Source organism: Saccostrea cucullata, unplaced genomic scaffold (assembly GCF_032062105.1).
Source record: "Saccostrea cucullata isolate Sc308-1 unplaced genomic scaffold, CSIRO_AGI_Scuc_v1 ctg7, whole genome shotgun sequence".
Taxonomy (NCBI): domain Eukaryota; kingdom Metazoa; phylum Mollusca; class Bivalvia; order Ostreida; family Ostreidae; genus Saccostrea; species Saccostrea cuccullata.
Genome location: NW_026935080.1, coordinates 157,034 through 182,201, shown reverse-complemented (window position 1 = coordinate 182,201; position 25,168 = coordinate 157,034). Strand labels below are relative to the sequence as shown.

Below are 25,168 nucleotides of genomic sequence, written 5' to 3'. Positions count from 1 at the left end.
AATTTCAGTAAATAAAAAAATATGTTATACTTTAATAATACATTATAATTATATGTTGTATTTAATATTTTTCTATTTAATGGAATTTTCAGAAAAACTGATAGGTATACCAACCCTGCTATTAAAACACATTGAAAAATATTCTCTCGTTCAATGAATTAATATACCGTATACATTTCACATAAATTAGCAAAAAGTCATAAACAATTTTCTGAAGACTATCAATATTGCACAGAAGTGATTTGGCCGTCATCAAAAATCATCCACTTGATTATTCCTACAGCATGAGTACCAGCAACTGAAATGAATGATAAAGACGATAGGTTGCATGTCTCAAAATTCCTTATACTGGAAATTCAACGGAGTGATATAAGTTGTAATAAAGATACAGACCTTTGATATTCTAAATTAAGGACTTCCTCTTTATTTAAATTTCGCCTTTCCCAGCGTGGTGTCGGTAGATCTTTGCCTGACTGAGCTTTTGTTAATGCGCCCAGCCACATCCTATAGAAAGAGATACAAGTATTGATGGATTATAGTGGTCACTAATGGTTGCAAACCTGTATTTGACTGCATTTAAAATATTCAATAATTTTACAGTGTAGCAGGAGGGCAAATAGATGGTGAATACTCTTGAATTCAGTAAAATCTTTTATTGTGAGATTTTAAACGGCAATTATTCATCACTGGCATTGATTAAATAAAGAAGAAAGTGTAACTTAATATACTGGAGCAGAGGCTGGTGGTAAACGGTAGTCTATGTAAAGTTTGTAGTTTGAGTATTTTTTAGCAATCCTAAATTCAAATAAAATAAGCTAATGCAGAGAATGTGTGTTCCTTGCTGAAGAAAAAAGGAAGGAAATGTGCGGATCAAGAATGGATCGAAGGGGGGGGGGGGCTTTAAGAAGAGCAGGGGGGAGTTGTGGTAAAAAAAAATGATTGCTAAAACTTTAACTTCAAAGCTTCTTGAGATATCGCCTGGAAATAAAAGTTACACACACAAAATCTATGAATTTACGACCTTGACCTTTGACCCATTGACTTTAAAATAAGTAGGGGTCTCCCTCTGACCAAAGGGTATTATGGTATAAAATGACGTTGCAAAAACTCAAAGGCTTCTCAAGATGTCGCGCGGAAACAAAAGTGTTACAACTGACTGAATTTATTTCTTTTATTAGTACCTTCGAACCTTTGGCCTCAAATTCAAGAAGGATTTTCTCAGGTCAAAGGGAGTTGTGTAAAATTTCATCGCAAAAGCTCAAAGGCCTCTCAAGATATAGCGTGGAAACGAAAGTGTTACAGAAATACAGACAGACGAACGGACGGACAGAGAGACAGAAATACCGAAATTAATACCCCCCCCCCCCCCACTTACAGCGAGTTAAAGAGCACTGCAATGTGGAGCGTCCCTTCGCAAAGAGCATGTCTATAAATCAAGATCAATCAGCAATCCTCGGCTGACCCCGCTACGCTCCATTCAAACGTGTGCGAGATACGAGCCACCCGAGGAGCTCAAAGTGAAACAAGATAGCAGTCGACATCGATATTACTTCACTTCCGTTTCGCACAAGGACAAACAAACACACACAAGCGCATTTCTATACTAGTGTACACCCCAACTCTGTTGCAAGGAGATAACAACGATGCCTTTAAGATATAGTATGGTTTGGGAAGGAGGTATATTTTTCTTTGATCCAACGTTACGTCCTCCCAAAGTTCCTGTAAAATGTATGCGTTCCCTAAAAAGGGCCGTCACGGTTGGATTGCCTGCAAATCTTATAGGGGGATTTTGCGTAAATGATGCACTTGTACCCTCCGTACATTGTTGTTGACAAAATCAACGCCAAAGTTTGTACACGATTTTGAACTCACCTTGCTGTTTCCGCGTCATTTGCGCAAAGTTTAATGGCCCTGTCACCGGTCAGAACGATTTCTATGAGGGCTGATGAGTCTATCCCGTTTGGTGGGAGAAGATACTGGCACTGCAAGTGAAGAATAATATAAAATCAAAACACAGAGATACATGTACCGTCGCCAGAATTAAAAAAAAAAACATGCTGGTGGCAAAGTATATGGACAAAGAATTGAAGCAACATTGACTGTTCCTGGCTTTGGAGCATGCTACGGAAACAGCTGTGGAACTCCAAAAAGCTCAATAGGAATTACGTATATAGGTGTATCCCTTTTTGAAACAAACCTGACGTCCAGTTTTGATGACGATACAATCTGTTTTGAGATCGTATGATTTTTGAGGACGCGAAGCCCGTTTATTTTTGAACACCCTCACGGCTCCTCCCGAGCAGACGACTATCCAACTTTTCTTCCACTTCCGAAAAAAGGCCTCTAAAAGTGTAAAAATTGCTGTATAAATTCATTTAAATATAATGATTCGGTTATTATTTATGTTTGGACAAGAAATAATAGCAAAGTTTTGGCCATACAGTATGATTTTGTTTTGCACCGAATCATTGTTGCCAGAGTATAAGTTAATGTTTACAGGTCAATAATGACCGTTCTGAATTAGCTCTTTAATTTCTAGAGCCCTGTAATTTAACAAAAGAATTAAAAAATTTCGATTTAAACTTACTTGACCAGTTGTTTTGTAATACTGATCTTAACAATGGGTTAACTTGCAAAATATTATTAGGTCCAATTAATTGTTTAAATTTATTCAGAAACCGTTATTTCAATAAAGAAAAGCAGAGCTTAAATTCTTAAAAAAGGCATTTTTATCATAATAAATTGTCTAACATGCATGCATATTGCATTGTTGTTATGGTGCTTACTTTGTCTAAATATCCATCCAGCTTTCACTATCATTCCATCGCCTTCTTGTGTGAAAAGAGAGGCCATTTTCCATCACTGGGGACAAACAACCGTGTCCCGATGGGAACTCTTATCCTGCTAAGGATATAGACTGTATATAGAAACCTTTATCCCACGAAGTCCAGTTCTGACTAAGTTAATTCCACAATGCAGTTTGTTCATGTGTATTGCCTGGTATTTCTTTGTCACCTATTTAATCCTTTAAATGACCCAATGATCCATATGCAAAATGAAATCGATTTTATTTTAAAATACAATACTGTTTTCTCTACTTGAGAAGATTATTCCACTGATACCATTAATCGACTTGGAAAACTTGGAGTGTACATTTTGAAATGGACGGCTTGAATTTTCGTTAGAGAGTTATTAGTTTCTTTTATTATCACTAATGATTTAGACTGAATATGCGTTTTTTTCTTTGTTTTGAAATGATGATTGTAAGTTGCAAAAAGTAGCTGCATAACTGTAGCTCTGTTGGTAAAACAGAGAGTTATGGATCCAGTCTTTTTAAAAAACCTTCGACTTTTGGACAGTAACAGGAATAGAAGTATAACGCACATGTATATTTTATCAAGATCGTGAGGGAAATGTGTATGAAGATTTATTCAACCAAGGAAAACCATATTCCTCCGAGGGCTTCACTCGACGGGAATTTGATTTTTCTTGGCTGTATAAATCCTTCCTGTTTTCTGAACATTTATACAATAAAACAATTGTTTTTTACGCCAAAATAACGAAGTACTTAAAAATTAAATGAGATATAACATAGAGACTGAATAAATCTTTCTGTCTCTCGCACGATCATGCAATATAAAATGTATATTTTATTTCATGAGCGGAAACCATTCTTCGGGACTGAGAAATCAATGCGATCCTCACAACGTCAAGGGTATACTGAGTCCACTCGTCGCAACGCGTTGACTCAGGACCCCTCTGACATTGTGAGGACAAGGAAATATATACACGTACGTGTATAGAATTTGAGAAATAATACCAAAAATGTGCAACCAAAAAATACGGAGTTGCGGAAGATCGAAGATCACAATAATGGGTGGCTATTTAATTCTTTGGTACATGTAGGTCTGTCAAATTCTTCAGTGCCACAGTTTTGTAGCTATCACAAAAGAAAAGACATGAAAGTTAGCAATAAAAGAAGGGTTTTTGGTTTTGTAGGGTTAAAGTCCACTTACCTTTTAGAAATAACCCCCCTCCCCCGAAAATCAGAGATTTGCTTGCTCAAAGGCTCAAAAAAGGTATGTAATCGATCAATATGTCAAGCATAACATTGATTTTGAATCCGCGCGTTGTGAAGCCATGAAAATGTGAGCAACCATCAAGTTTACGAATAAGGCAGCCATACCCAAAGTATAGCAGCCTGTGTATAACTTGCTTTATTTCGTAATCTTTAACTTTGTTTCATAAATTGCTTAACATCCCCATTTATTAAAATAAAGATTTACTTTTATATCTTATAAAATAAAATTATAGATATCTGAATAGAAACCAAGAAACAAGAATGGCTAAAAAGTGCCGTACAATATGGAGAAAAACTACGTCTTTGTCCAAATAATTTAATGAATTGTATCAAGATGAAAGAAATCAAGTTTAAAAGTAAGGAAGAAAAAAATGAAGGGCTAGACCAGGATTCAAACCCGATCTCCCTGAACAAAAGGCGCTATTGTCTTGCGATTGAGCAATCTGGCCCCTGGAATCAAACCTGCCTGGTCGCTATATTCCTCCTTCAATAAATAAATACCGACCTACCCCCTCCTTCCCGAATAGATAACCAGGATCATCCAAGACAGGTCTGCTACTTGCTAGGGCATGGACGGCACCTCGCGTAGCAGGACCAAACCAGGATCGAATCAATGCATGCCCCCCCCCCCCCCCCCCCCCCCTGTTCTCGGCATACTGTAAAACAACTTTTATTCGCATGCGAGAGATATCCGCGATATCCGCGAACCCCATTAAATAGCGAATATTAATCGCCGCGAACCATTTCTGTAAAGAATTCTTCCTCAGTCGCGAAAAGAATGAAGGCGTACAAGGTGATGTCAATCCCCCGCTCTGAGAAAAGACATTTCTTAATTCTAAAAGTTCATGATAGCTATATTTTTCAAAATAATATGGCTTTATATATATATCTTCTTTTACACATTTAATTCTGTATTTCATTGTTTTAATATTTTATTAATAATTTATTTTGTTCACTCATGTTTTTAAGATACCGGTATGTGAATACAAAAAGTAAAAAGCGTCACGTATGAGTGATTACCGTATGACTCGAACTCTCTCCACAGCGCAGGGTTTGGCACAGGACCGACCGCCTCAACCACTACGCAACCACTAAGTATATGCGTTATCGATGTCTGTCAGTGGGATTTAAATGAACGGGTTTGTTGAAGCGTATATTTTTTCCAGAAATGTTCGATTTTCATATAGAATGGGTTCAGATTCCATTTTGGACAAATGATATAGATTTCACATTTACGTTTCTATCATTTAAGTGTTAACGAAAAATGGAGACTTGACCCATTCATGTTCAAAATTCATTTCTTATGGCTCTAGTAAACCCATTTTTACAAAATACGCTTAACTGTCGACTTTGAAAAAAAAGATTGTCAAATGATAAGTCGTTCAGTAAAATAAATAATAAAATGATTTGAAGATGACATTACTGAGAACATGATTTTAGAAAGAAAAAAAACTTTTCCGTGAATTTTGAAAATTGTGAAACATATTATCTCAGAGTGGGGGATTGTCCACGCCTTCTACGCCCTCTTTCTTTATCGTCGCGGATTGATTTCAAATCGACAAATCGCGAATAAAAGATAACGCGAATAATGTTTGGTTTACAGTAGGTGTACGTGCTTTACCAGTTGAGCTATCTGGCTACAGGTGATCACCGTAACAAGGGAAACGAGAGGTCTCATATTATGTATATACAATAACTGTGTGAGGGTAACTTAAGAATTCAATCTGTTTTGTCAATACACTGAGCATCTCTGGTTATGTGAATACAGTTTATACCGGTATGTTGTTTTTCCCCCAACATTCAAATGGAAGGTTTAAATTTCATAGGGTCGCAGACTTTTATTACCAGACTGATAACATGGGTCCGTGCGTGCTCTGTTCTGTTGGAGACACTCTCATATTACATAAATCTTATTACTATTACGCTTCCTTACTGTTTCACGTGATAACTGCTCCGTGCTCACACTGCGTGGTGGTGTTCTAATTAGACTCGTGTAATCTCTAATGCCCGATATAGTACAGATTTTTATGTCTGAACCAATTTTTAAACTGATAACATACTACAAAAATTTCAAATATCTTATTTCAAATAATTTACGATTTAAATATAACTCGTAAAAATCGCAAAATTAGACGTCAGATGTGAGAATTAGGATCAAGATTCTGCAAAGAACACGCGGAGTATTTGTTGCATAATCGTAAAAAGGAAGAAGTGACGACCTCGTTGTGACGTTGATGTACATATCTGTATCTTGGTTCAATAATCTTGATTTTTTTTTCTGGTTGACCTTAGCTTCATCTTAGGCATGCTCGTGTCATAGTTTTTGAATCCTTTGTGTATTACGTATACTGGAATATTTTTAAGATGGAATCTGGTGAAAAATATAATTCAAGGTAAGAAAATAAATTAATTTTTCTCCATTGATGTTTTATTATTATTATTTTTTAATATTATGGAAAGTCTTGGTCAAGAAATTATATCTCAAAGGATGTGAGTAATTTTTTTTATTTTCTCAGTCAATAACAGCTAAATAAATGTTTTAAAAACATTTTAAGCGATACAAATGTTAATTTTGTTTTCCTTGGAAACAAAATAAAAAAAAACAGTGATGAAATTCCCATCTCTTCTTTGTCGATCATGTATAATTTGGGGGTGGGGGAAGGGATGTGAAGAACGGAAAAATTAATTTGATTTAATTTTTTTGAAATTGTAGATTCTTTTTCTTTGAACATCATTAAATATTTAGATTTTAAAAAATCAAAGGAATTAACATAGTACTAATCAGAAATTTAGTATTAAATATATTTTGCTATTAATGTTTTGAATACATGTGTACCTGTATATGAAATGTAAACCGATCAGCTCAGTTCTATAAACTGTGGATCCTGACTGCATGAGATTTCTGTAGTTACAGCAGAGGCGAATGTTTGATACATCCTCTCAGCAGCAATGTAATATGAGGAATTATTTACTTGAGATTCTCAGCATTCATGCCACGGCCAATAACTTGCTTAATGATGCATTACGAAGGAGCACTTATTATTACTGATTCGTTAAGTTAATCATAAAAATAAAAGAGGCAGATTAAAAATAAAGAAATCTCAAGTTTCTACAGCGTACTTTCAGAAAAATACTAGTATATGAGGAAAAAAGAAATGATATTTTTTAAAAGAAAAGGTTCGACGGATGAAATCAATACTTAAATCTCATCCCTCTTACTCCCCACTCTCTCTGTACCCCCACTTTCTTACTACCCTCTCTCACTCCCACACTCTCACTTCCCAATTTCTCCACTCTCTCTCTTACTAACTCTCTCCTCTCTCAAACACACACTCTCTCTCCCCACTGTCTCTCTTACTCACTGTTTCCCCACTGTCTCTGTCTAACTCCCCCCTCTTCTCTCTCCCACTCCCCACTTTCTCCCTCACTCCCCCACTCTCTCTCACTCCTTCTCCTTCTCTCACACTCCTCTTCTCTCTCTCATACTCCTCTCTCTCCCCTCCTCTCTCTCTCACACTCCTATCTCTCTCATACTCCTCTCTCTCACTCCTTCTCTCACACTCCTATATCTCCTCCTCTCTCTCACCTCCTCCCCTCCTCTCTCTCCCACTCCTCTCTCTCACTCCTCCTCCCCTCTCTCTCTCACTCCTCTCTCTCTCTCTCTCTCTCTCTCTCTCTCTCTCTCTCTCCTCTCTCTCACACTCTTCCTCTCCCTCTCACACTCCTTTCTCTCACTCCCCTCTCTCTCCTCCTCTCTCTTTCTCTCACGCTCCTCTCTCTCAGACACTCCTCTCTTCTCTCAGACACTCCTCTCTTCTCTCTCTCACTCCTCTCTCTCTCTCTCTCACTCTCTCTCTCTCTCTCTCTCTCTCTCTCACTCTCTCTCACTCCTCTCTCACCCCTCTTCTCTCTCTCACTCCTCTTCTCTCTCTCACCTCTCTTTCCTCTTCCTCTCTCTCTCTCTCTCCCTCTCTCTCTCTCCCTCTCTCTCACTCCTTTCTCTCTCCCCACTTTCTCCCTTATTCTCTTTATTTTTTGTCCGTCTTACTTGGTTACTACTTTACTTGTCCTTATGGGAAAAAATATATTCATTTTATATGGATTTTATAAAATTTATCACACTAAAAATAATGGAAAAATACTTATTCTAGAATACAGAGAAAATTGTTGTCGTTAATATAAAAGAAATCATAACATTTCTATTCTTGATTTATTACTTTAAATTGGGTTTTGCAGAATTGTTTATTTTTTGCAGAAAAATGAATGTGAAATAAAATAATAAGGGCGATAACACCAAGCAACAGAAATTACTCTTCCGAATTCACAATTAGATCATTGTATTAAATTTTTGCGGATTAAATTTCAAATGCTTGAAGAACAATGTTTATATACTTACTTACATGCAAGGAACTTGAAATGTCAGCTTGAATTCCCAGCTGGATATTATTGTTGTACTGTTATGAAAAGTAGATATGCGACTAATGCCCTCAATGAGGAGATTTATAAATATTCTTTATCTGACCAAAAATATAATTAGGGTTTGACATTCACTATCATTTCCCTATTATGCATTCAGTTTATATTTTATATTTTTATAATTTTTTCTCCTATTCAGTCATTGCGTTGCGTTGAATGTTAACCAAATGCACTTGCATCATAACTCCCTTGTTCTGCATATTACCCGGTATTTCATATTTTCTTTTATTGTATATAATTTTACTGTATATAAAATATTCGTTTGGTGTTTTATCCAAATACGTATATACTGTTTATAAAACTACAGGTTATCTTTACTTGTTGCATGGATCTACTCTACTAACCATAGATTTCTACGTAGCGTTTTTGAATGGACAGTGTTAAATCATTTACCGCGTTGGACCATCAGCGTAATTTGAGTAAACGTTCACCTTAATTATAACAGGTTCTTGCCATGCTTAAGGGGGGAATTGAAATCATTTAGAATTAAGCAATAGAGCCATTCAATAAAAAAGAGAAATATAAGTAAATTGTGGGTTTAATATTGTTCCAAAATTGTTTCTATAGTGCAAACGCACCCTCCTTAAGCTTACATAGAGTTAAAAGTTTGTAAATCGTAAAACACTTAAAACAGGCTTTCAATTCTAAGTCAGAATGCGGTTATGACAATGACTGGGTTTACGAAAGCATATTAGTGCCACGTAACATATTTTTTTAATTTGGTAATTCCAACTTTAATCTTGGCTCTTTCAACTTAATCCCAAATTAATGTTGGTAATTCAACTTTGAAATAGACTTTAGTTTGTAATTCCAACTTAAATCTATATGGATTTTCCAACTTTTAGTCTTCGCCTTTTTAACTTTAAAATTGACTTTTCCAACTTAAAAGTTGGCGTTTTCAACTCTAATATGCATCCGTAAACGTAAGTGTTGGAAAAGACAATTTTCAAGTTGGAATTATCAACTAAAAATATACCGGTATTACATGATACTAATATGCTTTCTAGACCGCCACCAAACTTCCCCAACCCAGCTTTAACCATATCACATCTAAAAGTATTATGAAGTTTCCAACAATCTATTGGAATTCCAAAACTTTGCGCCTCAATTTTCTTTTCGTAGTCACACGAAGCAGAATTTGACCAAATTCATATACGTGAAAAGAAGAAAACGCTTGCTGTGGCTCTCAGGTTTATAAATCCATAAAATTTAAAGGCGTAAAAATTTAACATAATTTATAAAACGGCTCGTATAATTTTTTAACATGGTATGTGTAAAAGTAATGCTTATTGCTACTGACTCCATGTTATATAATTAGTATACTGTTAGTATTTTGAACACCAATCACAATCATCAATTGGGATCATACAGGTAAATCTCAATTAACTTGTATATAAATTATACAAACATTGTCAATTAATTTATAAGTTAGACCTACATGGTTACTCTTTTTTTAGTATTTTTTAACACGCATAACTTCTGATAATGACTTAATAATTACAGCTCTTCCAATTAAATGTAGATGCGTGTTTTCAATCAGCTTGATGTTTTGAATAAAACTTCGACCTCTTAATACGCTGTACTTAATTAAATACTTTCACTTCAATTATGTTAGTTTGAGTTGTCTCTCTTTGTTTTCGGTAAATATACCAGACATGCACGTGTATGGCACGCCAAATTCACAAAAATGAGATAAACCTAGTTTCACAATTGATAAACTTATATTTAAACTAAGTTTACAAACCGTAAACTGCGTTCAATATAGTTAACGATTCGTTAAGTATGGTTTTCTTAAAACATATTTAACTGCACTATAGTTTACTGCTAATCAATATATTGTGTGTTTGTTTTGCTTTCGAACGTGTGTAAACTAGAATTTTCTGGATTATAGTTATTAATATTTTTCACAAATTTATACAATATTTACGAGATTGCCACTAAATTTCCTTTACAAATCGTGAAACTATATTTATCAAAATTAAATTTTGCAATCGCAAATGATAGTTTTCGGTGTTAAGTATAGTTTACGGTTGTGAAACATAGATTATCGCGTTAACCCGTTTACAGAAAAATATTAAAATTTGTTAACTATAGTGTACAGTCCGTAAACTATAGAAATAAAATTTTTAAACTAATTTGCTTGTGTGAAATGTGCCTAGCTATGTTTATAAATATATAAGGGCACATTGCTCATGTATATATAGGTTATTTTAAAAAAAATTATACCATGTGCGGACTTCGGGGGGTGTAAAATCTGGGTATGAAAAGTTAAAGATTTGAGGCAAAGGAAAGTTTGTAATTCCAACTTAAATAGGTTTTTGACGATTTTCTTTACTTTTTTTTTTTTTTGCTTGTCAAGAAATTTTTGATTTTTTTTTACTAAGTCGGACTTTGGAAAAAAAATTCTGACTTGTATACAATTCATTATGTAATTTGTTTGCATTGTTTATATTGTTATATCAAATTAACATGTGTTTAAACTCTCTAAGTGTTCTCTCTTAAAGACATATTTTAAACGTTATTTGTACACGTAAAAATATACCGGTTTTGAATTTTTACGGACATATTCAATTCGTAAAAGATCAACGTATAAAAATTTAAATCACCTTTTTTGACCCAAATTTAAAAATATACACATAAAAAAGTATGGTATTTTATTTCAGTTTCCATAGTTTGTTTTAATCAATATTGCATTTATTAATTTCAATTTTATGCCTGATGAAATCAGGTGCTTTGATCCTTTTCATGCCAGCACCTACTCCGACACAAGACCTTGATTTATCCAGTCACATAGTAGCAGATCATTTCACAACCAAATTTCAAATAAAAGATTCTCATTGAAACTTTGAGAAGAAAACTGTTTGTCATGTACGTCTTTTTCCGCTGTGCTTTGCCCTCAAAAGCTCAATTTCAAAGAAACTATTCAATTTTTTTATATTAAACTATGTATATCGCACAACATATTTTAACTTTTATTTCCTTTGAACTTAATCACACCTTATGTCGATAACATTCAAGATAATCCAAACTTCATGTGCCGCTATGTACTGATATGTGCTGATACATACTATAGGCCTACAGTTTGTAACTGATATATTTTGTTTTACCTTTCTTATTTAAGTTTTCTCATATTTTACTCAGAAAAAATTCAAGACTATAAGTTTCTTTTAATGGTTATATTTTTTTTACAACCAAGCTTTATAATTCATTGATAAACTTGATGAAAGCATATATTTTTACAACTTCATATGCTGATACACTGTACACACTTATGCAGCAACATGTATAACAAATGTCATCACGTGCATACGGGGTTTATATCTTCAAGACATTTTTATACAACTTTATATCGATACAGTTTGATCAACTTTCCTGCTCCTCACGTCTTTAATTTGAAATTTGCATTATTAAAGAAACAATATTTTATTGTAAGCCTAAAACGAGGAATTTCCAATTTTTGACAAACAAGTCACTGAAAAAACGAATATCATATTTAAGAATAAATCATCATGTAAAATCATAGTTTTGAACCTAATAAATTCTATGGTTGGATATCTGCTCAATAAAAATTTGATCAGCAATTACAATTTATCATTGAAACTTTAAATACTGTATTTGTACGTTTTTATAATGCAGGGTACAATTGTTAGACCATTATATACGAGGGGTGATCAAAATGTTCGCGAACTATAACTTTCAAAAAAGAAATGATATAGGGTTTCGGTGTTGAAAATGTTTCAAAAGTTCAGTCCTCTCATTCTTAATACAGTCCTTTTCTGCAAACATTGTAAGTTACTTCCTCAAAAACCTTTGCGCGGATCACGTAATTTTTATAATGGTTTGACAGTCACGTGACATGCTCCTTAGCGTTCTGTCACAGAAGCTTTAATTTTTTTCCGACTCTTATATTTCTAACCATGCAAGTTACTTTTTGCAACAAAAACAGTCTAATTGTCAGAAATGGCCTAATCTCTGAAATAGTATGGGTGGATAAAGATATCCTTTTGCAGAATGAGCATGGTGACCATCAAAACCCAAGTCCTCTGTCTTTTAAGCGTCGTTTATTTCATGTGGATAAAGTATGGGTGCCTTTACTTTATCATATCTGATCTGTTTAAAGTCTAAAGTGAACGATATTTTAGGAATTTGATAATTATATTATTGTAAAGATATTCATTATTTTTCCAAACTGTAAGTTGGCGATCTTTCATATCAAACTGCTTAACAAAGGATAGGTCTCTCTCCAAGTTTGCTTTCACAGGGCAACAGAACAAACATCATTTTTATACATCTCCCTTCCTTCACTCAAACAATCAATCCAATTAATGACAAAGGTTGTGGCAAGTCTTTTGTCTTCACAAACCATATACAAATTATTATAAACTTCTACAAAGGAATTTCCAAGATATACGTATAACTTTACAGCCGTTCGTTTCTCGAATAAGACTGAGTCAACCATTTTTTGTCACAAGTGATCTACCTTATAACGTCATTTTCACATTGGGAAAAACTTTCCATTACATATGCTATTAATAGAACATGTGTATGACTTTATGTGTGCCGAATTTCATTCTGAACTGAATCATGTGAATTGTGGTTTTGTAAATATAGAGATAGTTCGCGAACTTTTGATCACCCCTCGTATACCCTGAATTGTCCACGGATTTCCCCGTAATGTGACCGGTCGGCAGGGGATGCTCAATCCTCCATGGCATCTGATTCCATCTCTGATGTTTTGAAGGTCTGTGTTTGCTCTGCTCCAATTTTGTATAGTTTAATTGACTTTTGAGCTTGAATACTGGACATTTTCTCCATATTTTCATCTAATTTTCACAAGAAGTGAAAGTCGCGGGTTTTTCGGGTGAGACTTTAAAAGCCGAGGTCCCATATCACGGAAGGCGTTGAAACGATAATGAATCCTTACTGATCATTGGCTCTAAGTGCCAAGTATAGGTCTAAATCTAAGATCATTGACTAGCGATGTCTCTATATGAGTCAGAAATTCTCGAATGGGACTTTAAACAACATACAATCAATTAGTCAAGTAACTGGAATTCTAGTTTCAATAGGAATAAAATGTTTACGGATTTTTACAATCTAAAGCAAAAAAAGTTCAAATATTTCTTAATATCATGTTATTTTAATCAAACGATTCTCTTCTGATCAGCTGTTTAAAATATTCGGTTAATGTTGAATGAAGTTTCCATCTTAGTTTGAGTTCATTCAAGCTCATTTGTAATTATAAGATATTTCTTTTCTATTTATATTATAAATATTTTGAATTATCTCACGCGTTGAACCCTTCGTGCTGAGAGGGCAACCGTGCAATAGACTTAATCGATTTAAAACACATTACACAAAATTATATATTTCATCCATATTACTTCTTCATTTTTCTTCCTTTAATAATGACGGTTCTTTTAATTAAAACAGACTTTTGCCATGATAAGATGTAAGTTGACTGAAAGAAATGTAAACGCACAAATATTTTTAGCCTTGGTATCAATGGAATAGTAAATCTTGGTCAATGTGAAATTAATAAATGTAATAATTTTAGATAAAATAGAAACATATTTTTATTAGATACATATGCATAGATACGGCATACATGTACACGTATTATAAATACATACACATGTATATATCTGTCCGTCCATGCGTCTGTTTGTTACGGATACCCATCCATTATCATCATGTCCTCTTTTACCACTAATTGAAATTTTATTAGACTTTCACAGAATCTCTGGTACATAGCACCATTGTGACCTACATTTTTTGTTACTTTCTGATCGAATACATATTTGGGTTTCCCATGGCAAAAAAAAAAAAAAAAAAAAGAGGAAACTATCATTCTTTCTATGATATTGAAGGATATTACTTGAGTAATCTCTTATCCGCAACTCCTCCTTTTCCACTGTATAAAATTTAATGATACTTTCAAAGGTTCTTCATAACATAATACTCGAACTCACATTTCTGCTTCTTTTATTTCAACACACTTATTTCGGGTCTCCGAAAGCAAAACATGGATTTTGCCATCAGAATAACACAAGAGGTGGGGGTATCATTTAGTGAGCTCAGTGCTAACAGTACCTCTACTTGTTATTCGAATAATGTATTTTTTTTTTACTTTTAGCGGGAAAGAATTCTGGTATAAGAGACGTTCATCGACTGAAAAGATACTCCTTTTGCTGACCGCCATTTTAATTCTGTTTTGTGTGATTCTAGTTTGTGTGGTTGTATATTTATCAGTTACAAACACTCCTACAGAGAATCAAAACGGTAATTCGCACATTAAAATACATGTACTAGTAAATTCTTTAATAAAGAACTTTAATTCTGTGAAGATTTTATATTACAATGAAAATCACGTAAATGTACTAAATTTGCCCTTTCAGTTTGTGATACTTTAGAATGCATAAGAGCAGGTAAGATTTGAAAGAAATAATTCCATGTAATCATTGATACAAACATTAAAATACGGTTTTTACTTTTTAGACATTTATTTGAAGCTGAATTTATTTTATTGACATTCATAACTGTTGATATCATTTAAGCTGCTAGAGTTGCAGACGGCATTGACTTTTCTGTGGACCCATGTGACAATTTCTATGAGTACGCATGCGGAGGCTGGATGAAGAGTCACGTGATACCCAGTGACAGATCTTACATGGCTAGCTTTACAATTTTACGCGACACAATACAAGTAAAGTTGAAACGTAAGGATAAGCTTTTTATGAAATTTCCTGACGTTGAACATGTTTATTTTTGCCATAAAGAAGAGAGTTTCAAAATCTTCGGATTTCCGAACATACGCAATATAAAAATGCATTATATCATACATTGAATTTGTACATGGTACTACAGTATTCAGGATCTAAACAAATGAACATAGGGTAGATGTTGTTTAAATAAAGACATTGTATCCAGGGAATGCATTGGTATGATTTGATTTGCTTTTTTTCCCCAGAGCTCTTGGAAGAAGATATTACCAGTAATGATCTGGACGCCGTTGTAAAAGCCAAGAGACTGTATGGTTCCTGTATGAATACAAGTATGTCGACTGAACGTTTTCCTTAGTCTAACGATTGGCGAAAAATTAACTTGCCCAATTAATTTTTTTTCTAAAAACACTTTCCTAAAACCTGAATAAAGTAAGAATTTAAAAAAAAATCCATGAAATATATTTGTATTGCTTTTAAATAAAAAAGTTTTGAAACATTGGCATGCATTGAAGTTGAAGTCCATTTACAGCATGGAACATAAGCTGGACAGATTAATTTCATTTAGTCAACATTTCTTTATATTCACAGCTGAAATAGAAGGCGAGGGAATATCTGTTGCTCTGCCACTGTTAGAAGAAGTCGGAGGTTGGCCAATATTAGGGACAAACGAGGGAGGGAACTGGAAGGAGGATAATTTTTCTCTGGCCTCTCTAATCGTCGTCATAAATAAATACAGCAACGTTCCATACATATACCCTTACGTTTTAGCTGATAGCAAAAATAAAGAGCAACGTGTTTTATATGTGAGTACAATTAATGTTAACTTTCTGAAAAGGATTGTACAATGCTATTATCGATGAGAATTCGGTTTTGCAAAACACGCAAAATATAAACGGTGTATATGTATATAAAATAAAAAAAACCCATTGATTTACGGCGCCCATAGTCTAATTCATCGAAAGATGGTATAGGAGATTTCCTATATTACAAATTGTCATATATATGTACATGTGCTCTAACATGTATTTCACTGCTTCTTCGAATTCAAGTTTCTCAATGTACAATTGAGTTGTTGATATTTCTGTATTGTCCAGCTTGACAACCCCGGCTTCATTATGCCAGATAGGAACCACTACAACAAACCAAAGGATAACCCTCTGATGAAGGCCTATTTGGAATTAGGGGTCAAGGTCGCTGTGGAGTTCGGAACCGAAAGAGAGGCAGCACAGAAGGACATGGAAGACATCTTGGATCTAGAAATAATCCTGGCAAATGTAATTAATGTATTTTTGAAATTTGAATTTCAACCTAAAAACGTCTTGGAATGAAATAATTGTGCAAATGGCGTATATTGTTTTTGTCCTCCCAGTCTGTTTGTCTGTTTATTTTGTTCTGTTTGTCTGTCATTGTCTCTCTTTGTATTATACTGTTGACCGTTAAGGCAACTTTATACCTTTGCCATAACTTTTGAACCATTGGATCAAAAACAAAGACTTCATATTTGGTATGCATACTCCACCAATGAAGTTCTTTCAAATGACACCAAGTTCAATGACCTTGTGACCTTGACTGTGACCTATTTGCTAAAAATAGCTTTTTCGAATTTTCGCCATAACTTTTGAACCATAAGAGACGGAGACTTCATATTTGGTATGCATACTCCACCAATGAAGTTCTTTCAAATGACGCCAAAGTCAATGACCTTGTGACCTTGACTGTATGGCCTATTTGCTAAAAATAGTTTTCAACAGATAACGACCGATTTTGTTTGACGCCATAACTTTCACCAATGTAACCATACATCGGCCGAGAGATGCATCGAGACCTTTATAATTGGTATGGCAACCACTTCATTTTTCTCAATAAAACGCATTGGTTGCCATCGCTGGATAATGTGACTGATACTTTAAGGTACTTGGCCGATGACCTTGTGACAACACTTGACCGATTACCACCGGTCTACGACCGGCCGGGAAATATTTTTTAATTCACAAAAATTGAGCTTATCATAGTTTCACAGTCAATAAACTAGGTTTATCGGTTGTAAACTATAGTTTACGGAGTGTAAACTATAGTAAACAACGTTAATCTATATTTTACATTTCTAAACCATAGTTAACGCGATAATCTTTCTTTCAGAACCGTAAACTACCGGTATACTTACATGTAACACTGAAAACAATCATTAGCGATTGCAAAACAGATTATCATGATTATCTGATAATACAGTTTCACGATTTATAAACTAGGGTTTACATCTCTTAACTATAATTAACGATCTGATAAATATAGATTCACGATTTGTGAAACTATGCTTAACAACTCTTAACTATAGTATACAATTGTAAATTATAGTTTAGAAACGCGAATCTATGTTTATCAACAGAATCTATTGTTAACGTTTTATTTCAGACAGATTAGCTTAGATTTGCATTCGTAAACTATAGTTAACAACCGTTAAACATAGTTTTACAGATGAAAACTATAGTAAACGAATTGCTAACTATAGTTTACGGTTTGTAAACTATAGTTTACAGTCGATAAACCTAGTTTATCAAATGTGAAACTATGTTTGGCTCATTATTTGAATTTGGCGTGCCATACTTACGAGAGGTGATCAAAAAGTTCGCGAACTAATTGAATAACTTCCAAAAAAGAAATGATATAGGGTTTCGGTGTTGAAAATGTTTCAAAGCAATCCTCTCCGATTTTAATACGCATCTGCAACCATTCTGCCAATGAGCGGATCACGTGTATATATATAGTCAACATGCTCCTTACGTTAATCACATATTTTACATTTTCTAACCATGCAAGTTAAACAAAAACATGTTTCAGAAATGGCCGTAATCTCTAAATAACACTGAAAACAATCATTTGCGATTGCAAAAACAAGATTATCTTTTAATACAGTTTCATTTTGTAAACTATGGTTTACAACTCATAACTTTAAAGTTAAAGTGAACTATAAATTTGATAATTATATTTTTGTAAAGATATTATTTTTCCAAACTGTAAGTTGGCTTACTATATATCAAACTGCTTAAAAAAGGATACAGTCTCTCTCCAAGTTTGCTTTCACATGGTAACAGAACAAACATCATTTTTATACACGTTTTATTCACAAACAAATATCAGATTAATGACAAAGATTCGTAAAGTCTATAGTCTAACAAACTATATACAAATTATTATAAACTTACACAGGAATTTTTAAGGTATAGTTTAACTTTAATTGCTAACTATAGTTTAACGTTTTTTGTAAAGTGATATACTATGACGTTTTTTCACATTGTGACGTTACAAACCTAAAACGTTTATCTATTTATATGTGTATGATTTTATGTGTGCCAAATTTCATTCTGATCTGAATCGTGGTTTTGTAAATATAGAGATAGTTTGCGAACTTTTTGATCACCCCTCGTATTACATTTTCGACTTCTTCTTAAGAACCAGTAAGCCCATTTCAACCAACCTTGCCACAAAACATCTTTTGATAAAGGGGATTTTAATTTGTCCAAAGGAAGTGCCATGTCCCCTTTCAAGGGGGGGGGGGGCTAATTTTTTATAATATTTGTGAAAATCTAGAAGCATCTTTTAAAAATCTTCTCAAGAACAACATAGCAAGAAAAGATGAAACATGAAAGATTTTTTTCGTTATTTTCCGATCATGACAAGGAACACACAGCGGATGTAACCGGTCGGGGGATACTCGCCCGTCCATGATATCTGATCCCATCTCTGATGTTCTCGAGGTCCATGTTCGCTCTGCTCCTATTTTAGATTGTTTTATGGCCTTTTGAGCTTGAATGCGATTCGTTATCTCCACATATTTCATACTTTAGTCTCAATTTTGTTCGTATCAATTCATAACCCCTTAGGGTAGGGCGGGCCACAGGAGGGGTCGAAGTTTTGGAGTTACCTAAAACATTGAAGGATCTGGTTAGTTCAGGACATATAAAAAAAATATAATAATATTTTTATCGACTCCAAGATTTTATTTCGCGTTTGAATATATATACTTTTAAAAAATCTCCTCTATCGTAAGCCTAGAATACATTTTTTTATTTAGCATATTCAGAAAAGACTATTAATGCATTAGTTATGTGTTGGTTTAGATATCGACCCCTTTGGAAGGACGTAGAGACAACGAAAAGCTCTACAATAAATTTTCTGTGGGAGAAATGAAAAACAACCTAACGGAGTCAGATAAGGTGAGAGAAAAGTCTTACTTTTCAAGTAAATAAAAAGTTTACAATATTTATTTCCTAACCTCTTCGATGAATTTATGTAATTACACTAAATCAAGTAAATACTTGTGTATAGAATTTAAAGGTATTAATGCTAGACTTCTTTTTTTTGCAGCTGGGTTTTACATGGTTTGACTACGTTAACCAATTGCTCCAGTTGGTGAACTTCACAGTGCAAGAAAACAACACTGTGATTGTTAAGGACGTGGAATATATGAGAAATTTAATGCACACCTTAGAAAAATTCCCAAAGAGGTTTGTGATTGAATTTGATACAGTACTCTAAATTTTGTTCCAGATCAGATAGTATGTTGAGATGAAAACATGAACACAGATATAAACACCTTTATATGTTAAAAATTTCTAAAAATACAAAAAAAAAACCACCCATCAGTGTTTAGAGTTTTCTTAAAAAAAAAAAAGAACAGAGTCTTCCTCAATTCTAACAAAACATGTTTTCCAACTTAAGAACCATAGCCAATTACGCTGTTTGGAGACTGATGGTGAACCGAATCAAAGACCTTCCAGACAGATTCAGGCAGTACCTAGGGGAGTTCAACAAGGTGATGTGATAACTCTATTTAGATTAATTAAAACGGGTAACATATAGGGGATTTGGGTTTGTATGAAAATATAAGTTTGCTAAAACTTTTTGAAAAAAAATCATGTCAATTTCATTTAATGACACAGAAGCGGCAATGACCAGATACAGATAGTATGTCATGAACTTGACTCGAATTAAAGTCATTTCGACATGGATATTTGGAAATGTGGTTTTCTTATTTCTGGTTCAGATCTCCAGAGAACCAAACCATGTTTCATTGTTCAAAAAATGTATGGTCAAAGAAATTCAAGGATAAGAAGTTGACTTATTCCATGCTTTTATGAAGAATGAATAAAGCAAGACTTCATGTACACAAAGTAATATTGTAAAGGTCATGGCCATGATGTCTCTTTTCAAATGTTGTTTGTACAGGGTCAAATAGGTCATGATAACTATGCCATACTGATACTGAGGTATATTCAGATTTAAATTGACATCTTCAGTTATTTGTATTTTGATAGGTTCTTTATGGATCTACTCACATCCGCTCCCGTTGGCGTAAGTGTGTCGGATTGGTCGTGAGTTACATGGGGTTACCTCTTGGTCGACAGTTTGTAGAGCGACACTTTGATGAAGAAGCAAAATCTGGAGTAAGTTATCATATACGTTGCGCATTCTAAAGTATATACATGTATACACAAAATATTAAATGAATTTACTGAATACCAATTTTTCTGACCAAAATAAATATCATTTTGCTATGACCAGAAGTACTATCTCATACTTGTAAATCTAAAATTGTTGATCTGTTGTCGACTTGGATGCATATTTTCATCTTACAGATAAGCACCATGACAGACTATATAATGGCAGCGTTTGGGACTATTTTGTCGGAGCTGGACTGGATGGACGAAGACACGATAGATGTGGCGGAAGCAAAGGTGAAAGTTTCACATTGTTTCAAAAACCAATTAAATGATTGCAAGGAGAATGTTTCATATCACATCATGAAGAAAGAAAATAGTTCAGTAAAACATCACAAGAAAACTATATTTTATTAAAGTAGCAATTAATACATTAGACAGTTATTTGAATAGGCTAATGCCATGAAAAGAGAAATTGGCTATGACGATAGGATCCTAGACAACGAACTCCTTAACAAGAGATATGAAAATGTAAGTTAATACATGTATTAGTCAATTGATGTATGAGAGAGATGTGATTGTTTAATTAACTTTGTAAAGTCTTATTGATATACAAAACTTCAACAAACTTGATGTTTTCTTCAGATCAGTTGTTTGAAAGTTAGCCTTGTGTTCTTCTTGCTTATGCTTGCAATGAAATATTTATTTAAAAATTAAATCTTAAAATTACAAAATGTAAAACTTATATGACATTGTGTGACATTAAATGACAAATCACGTGTGTCCAGCCGAGCGGTCTATATATACATGTGGACACGTTCCTGCAGTGCAATACTCTGTAGTATAGGACACAAACTTAATCAATATGTTTACGATAATTATTTAAACAATTTACTTAATCAATATATTTACGAGGATTTGCTTAATTAATCTTAACAAAATCAAGGGACAATTTGACCCTAGACCACCTGTCCTACCCTAACCTATGTCCCCGGACAACTGGCCCAACCAACGGTCCTGGTTACTGAACAAGAGGTCTCTAGCCAACTGGCATCTGGAGCCAGTTCACTTTGGCACTATGATACAGGCTTATTCAGCCTTTATTTCCAATACCAAAACTACGGTTGTCGACCAGTCGACGCAACCTATGCAATAAGGCTTATTCAGCCCTAATAGTAACCTTATTGTGATTCGGCTTATTCAGCGTCCCCACTATTCTATCACTCGTACTATTTTATCACCCTTACCTGGCCACTTCTTAGATCTGCTCAAACAAATGGAATGACCACTGACTCTCTATTTCATGATGGAGACAGGTTATTCCATGTCAAAAACCCTCACATCCCTAGTAACAATCATTGGTATAACCCTGATTCATTTAAACAATAAAATGCTTTCTTTGTTTGTTATTACTGGAATTAACGGAAGCAGCTGTTGCAGAAAAAATACATAACCCGCGTAAGCGGGTTATGTACTGCAAATTATTCCATGTAACAATAACCCATTTAAAGTAGGATTAAAGAGATTAATTATTGTGTTAATGATGCATCCCATTGATAACAATGAAATCTGTACAACATGCCTAATGTAGTTCATTGATTAAAGCATGAATTCATGAAATAAAGAAGAAAATATTCAGTGAATGTAAATATTACAAAATGAAATCAAAGGTATATTGATTCATGCGGTATTCTTTTTATTCTCGTTGTACTTTGACTAAAATTTTGAAAGTTTTGCATAATTCGCTTTTAATTTTTCAGGTAACCATACAACCATATAACTACTTCCAAAATATGCTGTCGCTGTTAAAAAGGACAGTTATTGATGACCTGCTAGAGCTGCGATATAGACTTTACAGAATGAGGTAAGCGTCACTCCAATACTGATATGTCCATTTAGTATATATTGAGAACTGTAGTCAATATTTTTCTTTTTTGGACTTAAACGTCATCGAAGGTCTATATTTCAGGTGGGAATCGGCTCCGTCTACAGTGAATGCATTCTACAGTGCTGAAAAGAACAGAATAAGTACGGACTACCGTATTGTCATTAGGCTGCTCTTTTATAGAACATCTTTTCAAACAAATGTTGTGCAAAGTTTTGTTTTATGATTAATCTGGATGCTTTTTATAGTGTTTCCAGCCGGCATACTTCAACCTCCTTACTACCACAAAGATTACCCCAGGTGAGCATCGTTTTCCCTATTCAAAAGCTTTGGATTCAGTGTGATGTGAAACGTACATGGTTCAAAACCGGTTCGGTTCAATTTCGATTCTTTTACGTTTTTTTTTCTTCAGATCTTTGAATTACGGTGGTATTGGAACCTTAATAGGGCATGAGATCACTCATGGCTTTGATGACAGAGGTATCTGCTACAAAGGAAGTACTTTATTTGAGATTGGTGAAAATCTTTCTATAAAAAACAAGTTTAAGAAAGAACAATAAGCCTGAAATGAATAAATCTTTCACCAAATAATCACGTTGACCATTTCACCAGAAATTCATTCTTTTTTCAGTAATTTTGTAGTTAGGGAAAGTGTTATAATGAATGTAAAAAAAAATAAAAGTAAAGATTGCATACAAAGAAAAATGATTCTTTCACCTATGTCATAGCATGGAGTTTCGCTATGTTTATTTAAGGGAGACAATTCAATAAGGATGGAGAGCTACACGAATGGTGGAGTCAGAAGTCTGTGGATAAATTCAAAGATCTCACAACATGCTTTATTGATCAGTACGGGAACTTTTCTTACCCGGAAGCTGGTGGAATGAACGTAGGTGTACACGTGGCTTATTTGATATCAGATTTATACATGTATTAATTCTTTTGTTTCTCTTCGGTAGTTCATTTTCAGAACATTATATTTCTAAAAGTGAGCGGAGACCAACTTATTCTGAAAGTTATGTTCAGACTTTTTGCCCGCTTAGATTTGTGCATGCTATTTCAAAGACGGAATAATATTTTTAATACTTGAGAAATTGTTTCACAGTTTGAAGACTTCACATAAAGTATACTTTGATTTCAACTGAAATATGAAAGAAGTTTTTCTTTCAATTGTCAGATATTAATTTTTTTTTCATCTATGTCAAGTCAAAGGCACTTCTCTCAGTTTGTTCGCCCATCTCCTTTATTGGTTTAAAATTAATTTTATTAATACTCTGTATCAATAGGTAAATGGAATAATTACACTTGGTGAAAACATTGCTGATAACGGTGGGGTTCTACAAAGTTACAGAGTGAGTAAATAACTAGAAGAAAACATCTCATGAAAACCTAGAAAACATTTAAAAATATTTGCATTTTCATGACTAGAATTTGTATCCCCTTTTAGCTGTAAGAACCGTTTTTTAAAATATATTAAATAAAATCTTTTTCGCAGTAGGGCTGTTTTCCATACCTTTATTTTATTGAATTTGACTTCTCGGTTTACTTTTTGACAGGGCTACAGGAATTTCATATCAAACAGAGGAAGTGAAGAAGTTCCACTTCCGGGTCTGAATATGACGCATGACCAACTATTTTTCATAAATTTTGCACAGGTTATGCAATTTTTATTTTTAGCACATCTTTAATATAAAGATTTCTTTTTAAAAATTATCTTGAAAATTTGTACATGATGAATAAATTTCTATTATTTTTTTATGATAGATAAGGTGTACCCTTGCAACACAAGAGAATTCTATAAACCATCTAATGACGGGTCCACACAGTCCGTCGCGGTTCAGGTTTTTATTATTATAGTCATTTACAAACACCTTCATCACAATAAAATGAAATTTACACATAAATGTCAATCACAATTTGAAACTTAATAATTACACATAAATGTCAATCACAATTTGAAACTTAAAAAAGTAAAACTTGTCGGTTCCTTTTTTTCAATTTAAGAACTGTTCACATTATTTTCTCGGTCAGCAGAACTGGATGATAAACAGAATTGAGGGTAAAAGTGAATCTGCTTTTTCAGGGTGACGGGCACGCTTCAGAATCTTCCTGAATTTTCGGCAGCATTCCAGTGTCCCAAGGGCAGCTATATGAACCCCACACACAAATGCAGGATTTGGTAGTTTAGATAACTCAAGAAATAAAAAAACCCACACAAGATTGTCAAAATGTTTAAAGAAATTGTAGTCCATTAATCATTATTATTTATTTTAAATAATAAACAATTTAAATCTTTCATTCCCCTACAGCTTCATTTAATTCATCCATGTTGTGGAAACATAATTGTTTTGTATGCATGTATTTGTATATTTTAAATAAAATTTCAGAAAAAAATATTCAGAGTTTTAGAAAAGTGTGTTTTAATTCCAAAACTTTTTTCTCTTTAAATCTTAAATGACTAACTTAAAGTTAAAATATGATAAATTAATTAAAAACTGACTGAAAGTATGATTATATATGTAACTACAAGTTTCAAATAAAAAGTTCAAATCCCGAGTTGGAG

General features: G+C 33.8%; 2 protein-coding genes across 2 annotated transcripts; one reads left to right on the top strand and one right to left on the bottom strand.

Annotated features, from left to right (window-relative positions):
- Window positions 1-109: 109 nt before the first annotated feature.
- On the bottom strand, window positions 110-7,041 carry LOC134241813 (pleckstrin homology domain-containing family B member 2-like). The gene is made up of 6 exons (XM_062723834.1): window positions 6,918-7,041; window positions 2,787-2,904; window positions 2,198-2,343; window positions 1,873-1,982; window positions 394-504; window positions 110-298 (listed from the first exon to the last, which is right to left on the bottom strand). Exons 2-6 carry the CDS (start codon window positions 2,851-2,853, stop codon window positions 253-255), a joined length of 480 nt encoding a protein of 159 aa, XP_062579818.1. The 5' UTR covers window positions 2,854-2,904; window positions 6,918-7,041; the 3' UTR covers window positions 110-252.
- LOC134241811 (neprilysin-like) lies at window positions 6,159-24,901 on the top strand. The gene is made up of 22 exons (XM_062723832.1): window positions 6,159-6,474; window positions 14,694-14,839; window positions 14,956-14,985; window positions 15,115-15,276; window positions 15,528-15,611; window positions 15,871-16,085; window positions 16,377-16,556; window positions 19,401-19,496; window positions 19,648-19,787; window positions 20,002-20,095; window positions 20,598-20,726; window positions 20,919-21,017; window positions 21,174-21,251; window positions 22,481-22,584; window positions 22,690-22,748; window positions 22,854-22,905; window positions 23,018-23,085; window positions 23,361-23,494; window positions 23,892-23,957; window positions 24,162-24,260; window positions 24,370-24,446; window positions 24,689-24,901. The coding sequence occupies exons 1-22, from the start codon at window positions 6,446-6,448 to the stop codon at window positions 24,786-24,788; spliced, it is 2,241 nt and encodes a 746-aa protein (XP_062579816.1). The 5' UTR covers window positions 6,159-6,445; the 3' UTR covers window positions 24,789-24,901.
- The last annotated feature ends 267 nt before the right edge of the window (window positions 24,902-25,168 follow it).

What these genes read in the sequence shown, in the direction of transcription:
- LOC134241811 (XM_062723832.1), top strand. Translation starts at nt 6,446, where the DNA reads ATGGAATCTGGTGAAAAATATAATTCAAG. An exon ending in ACCTAACGGAGTCAGATAAG is followed by an intron (nt 19,497 to 19,647) that starts GTGAGAGAAAAG and finishes TTTTTTTTGCAG; the next exon opens with CTGGGTTTTACATGGTTTGA. An exon ending in TTTTCATAAATTTTGCACAG is followed by an intron (nt 24,261 to 24,369) that starts GTTATGCAATTT and finishes TTTTTATGATAG; the next exon opens with ATAAGGTGTACCCTTGCAAC.
- LOC134241813 (XM_062723834.1), bottom strand. Translation starts at nt 2,853, where the DNA reads ATGGCCTCTCTTTTCACACAAGAAGGCGATGGAATGATAGTGAAAGCT. An exon ending in TGGATGGATATTTAGACAAA is followed by an intron (nt 2,344 to 2,786) that starts GTAAGCACCATA and finishes TTACACTTTTAG; the next exon opens with AGGCCTTTTTTCGGAAGTGG. An exon ending in AATGACGCGGAAACAGCAAG is followed by an intron (nt 505 to 1,872) that starts GTGAGTTCAAAA and finishes CTCTTTCTATAG; the next exon opens with GATGTGGCTGGGCGCATTAA.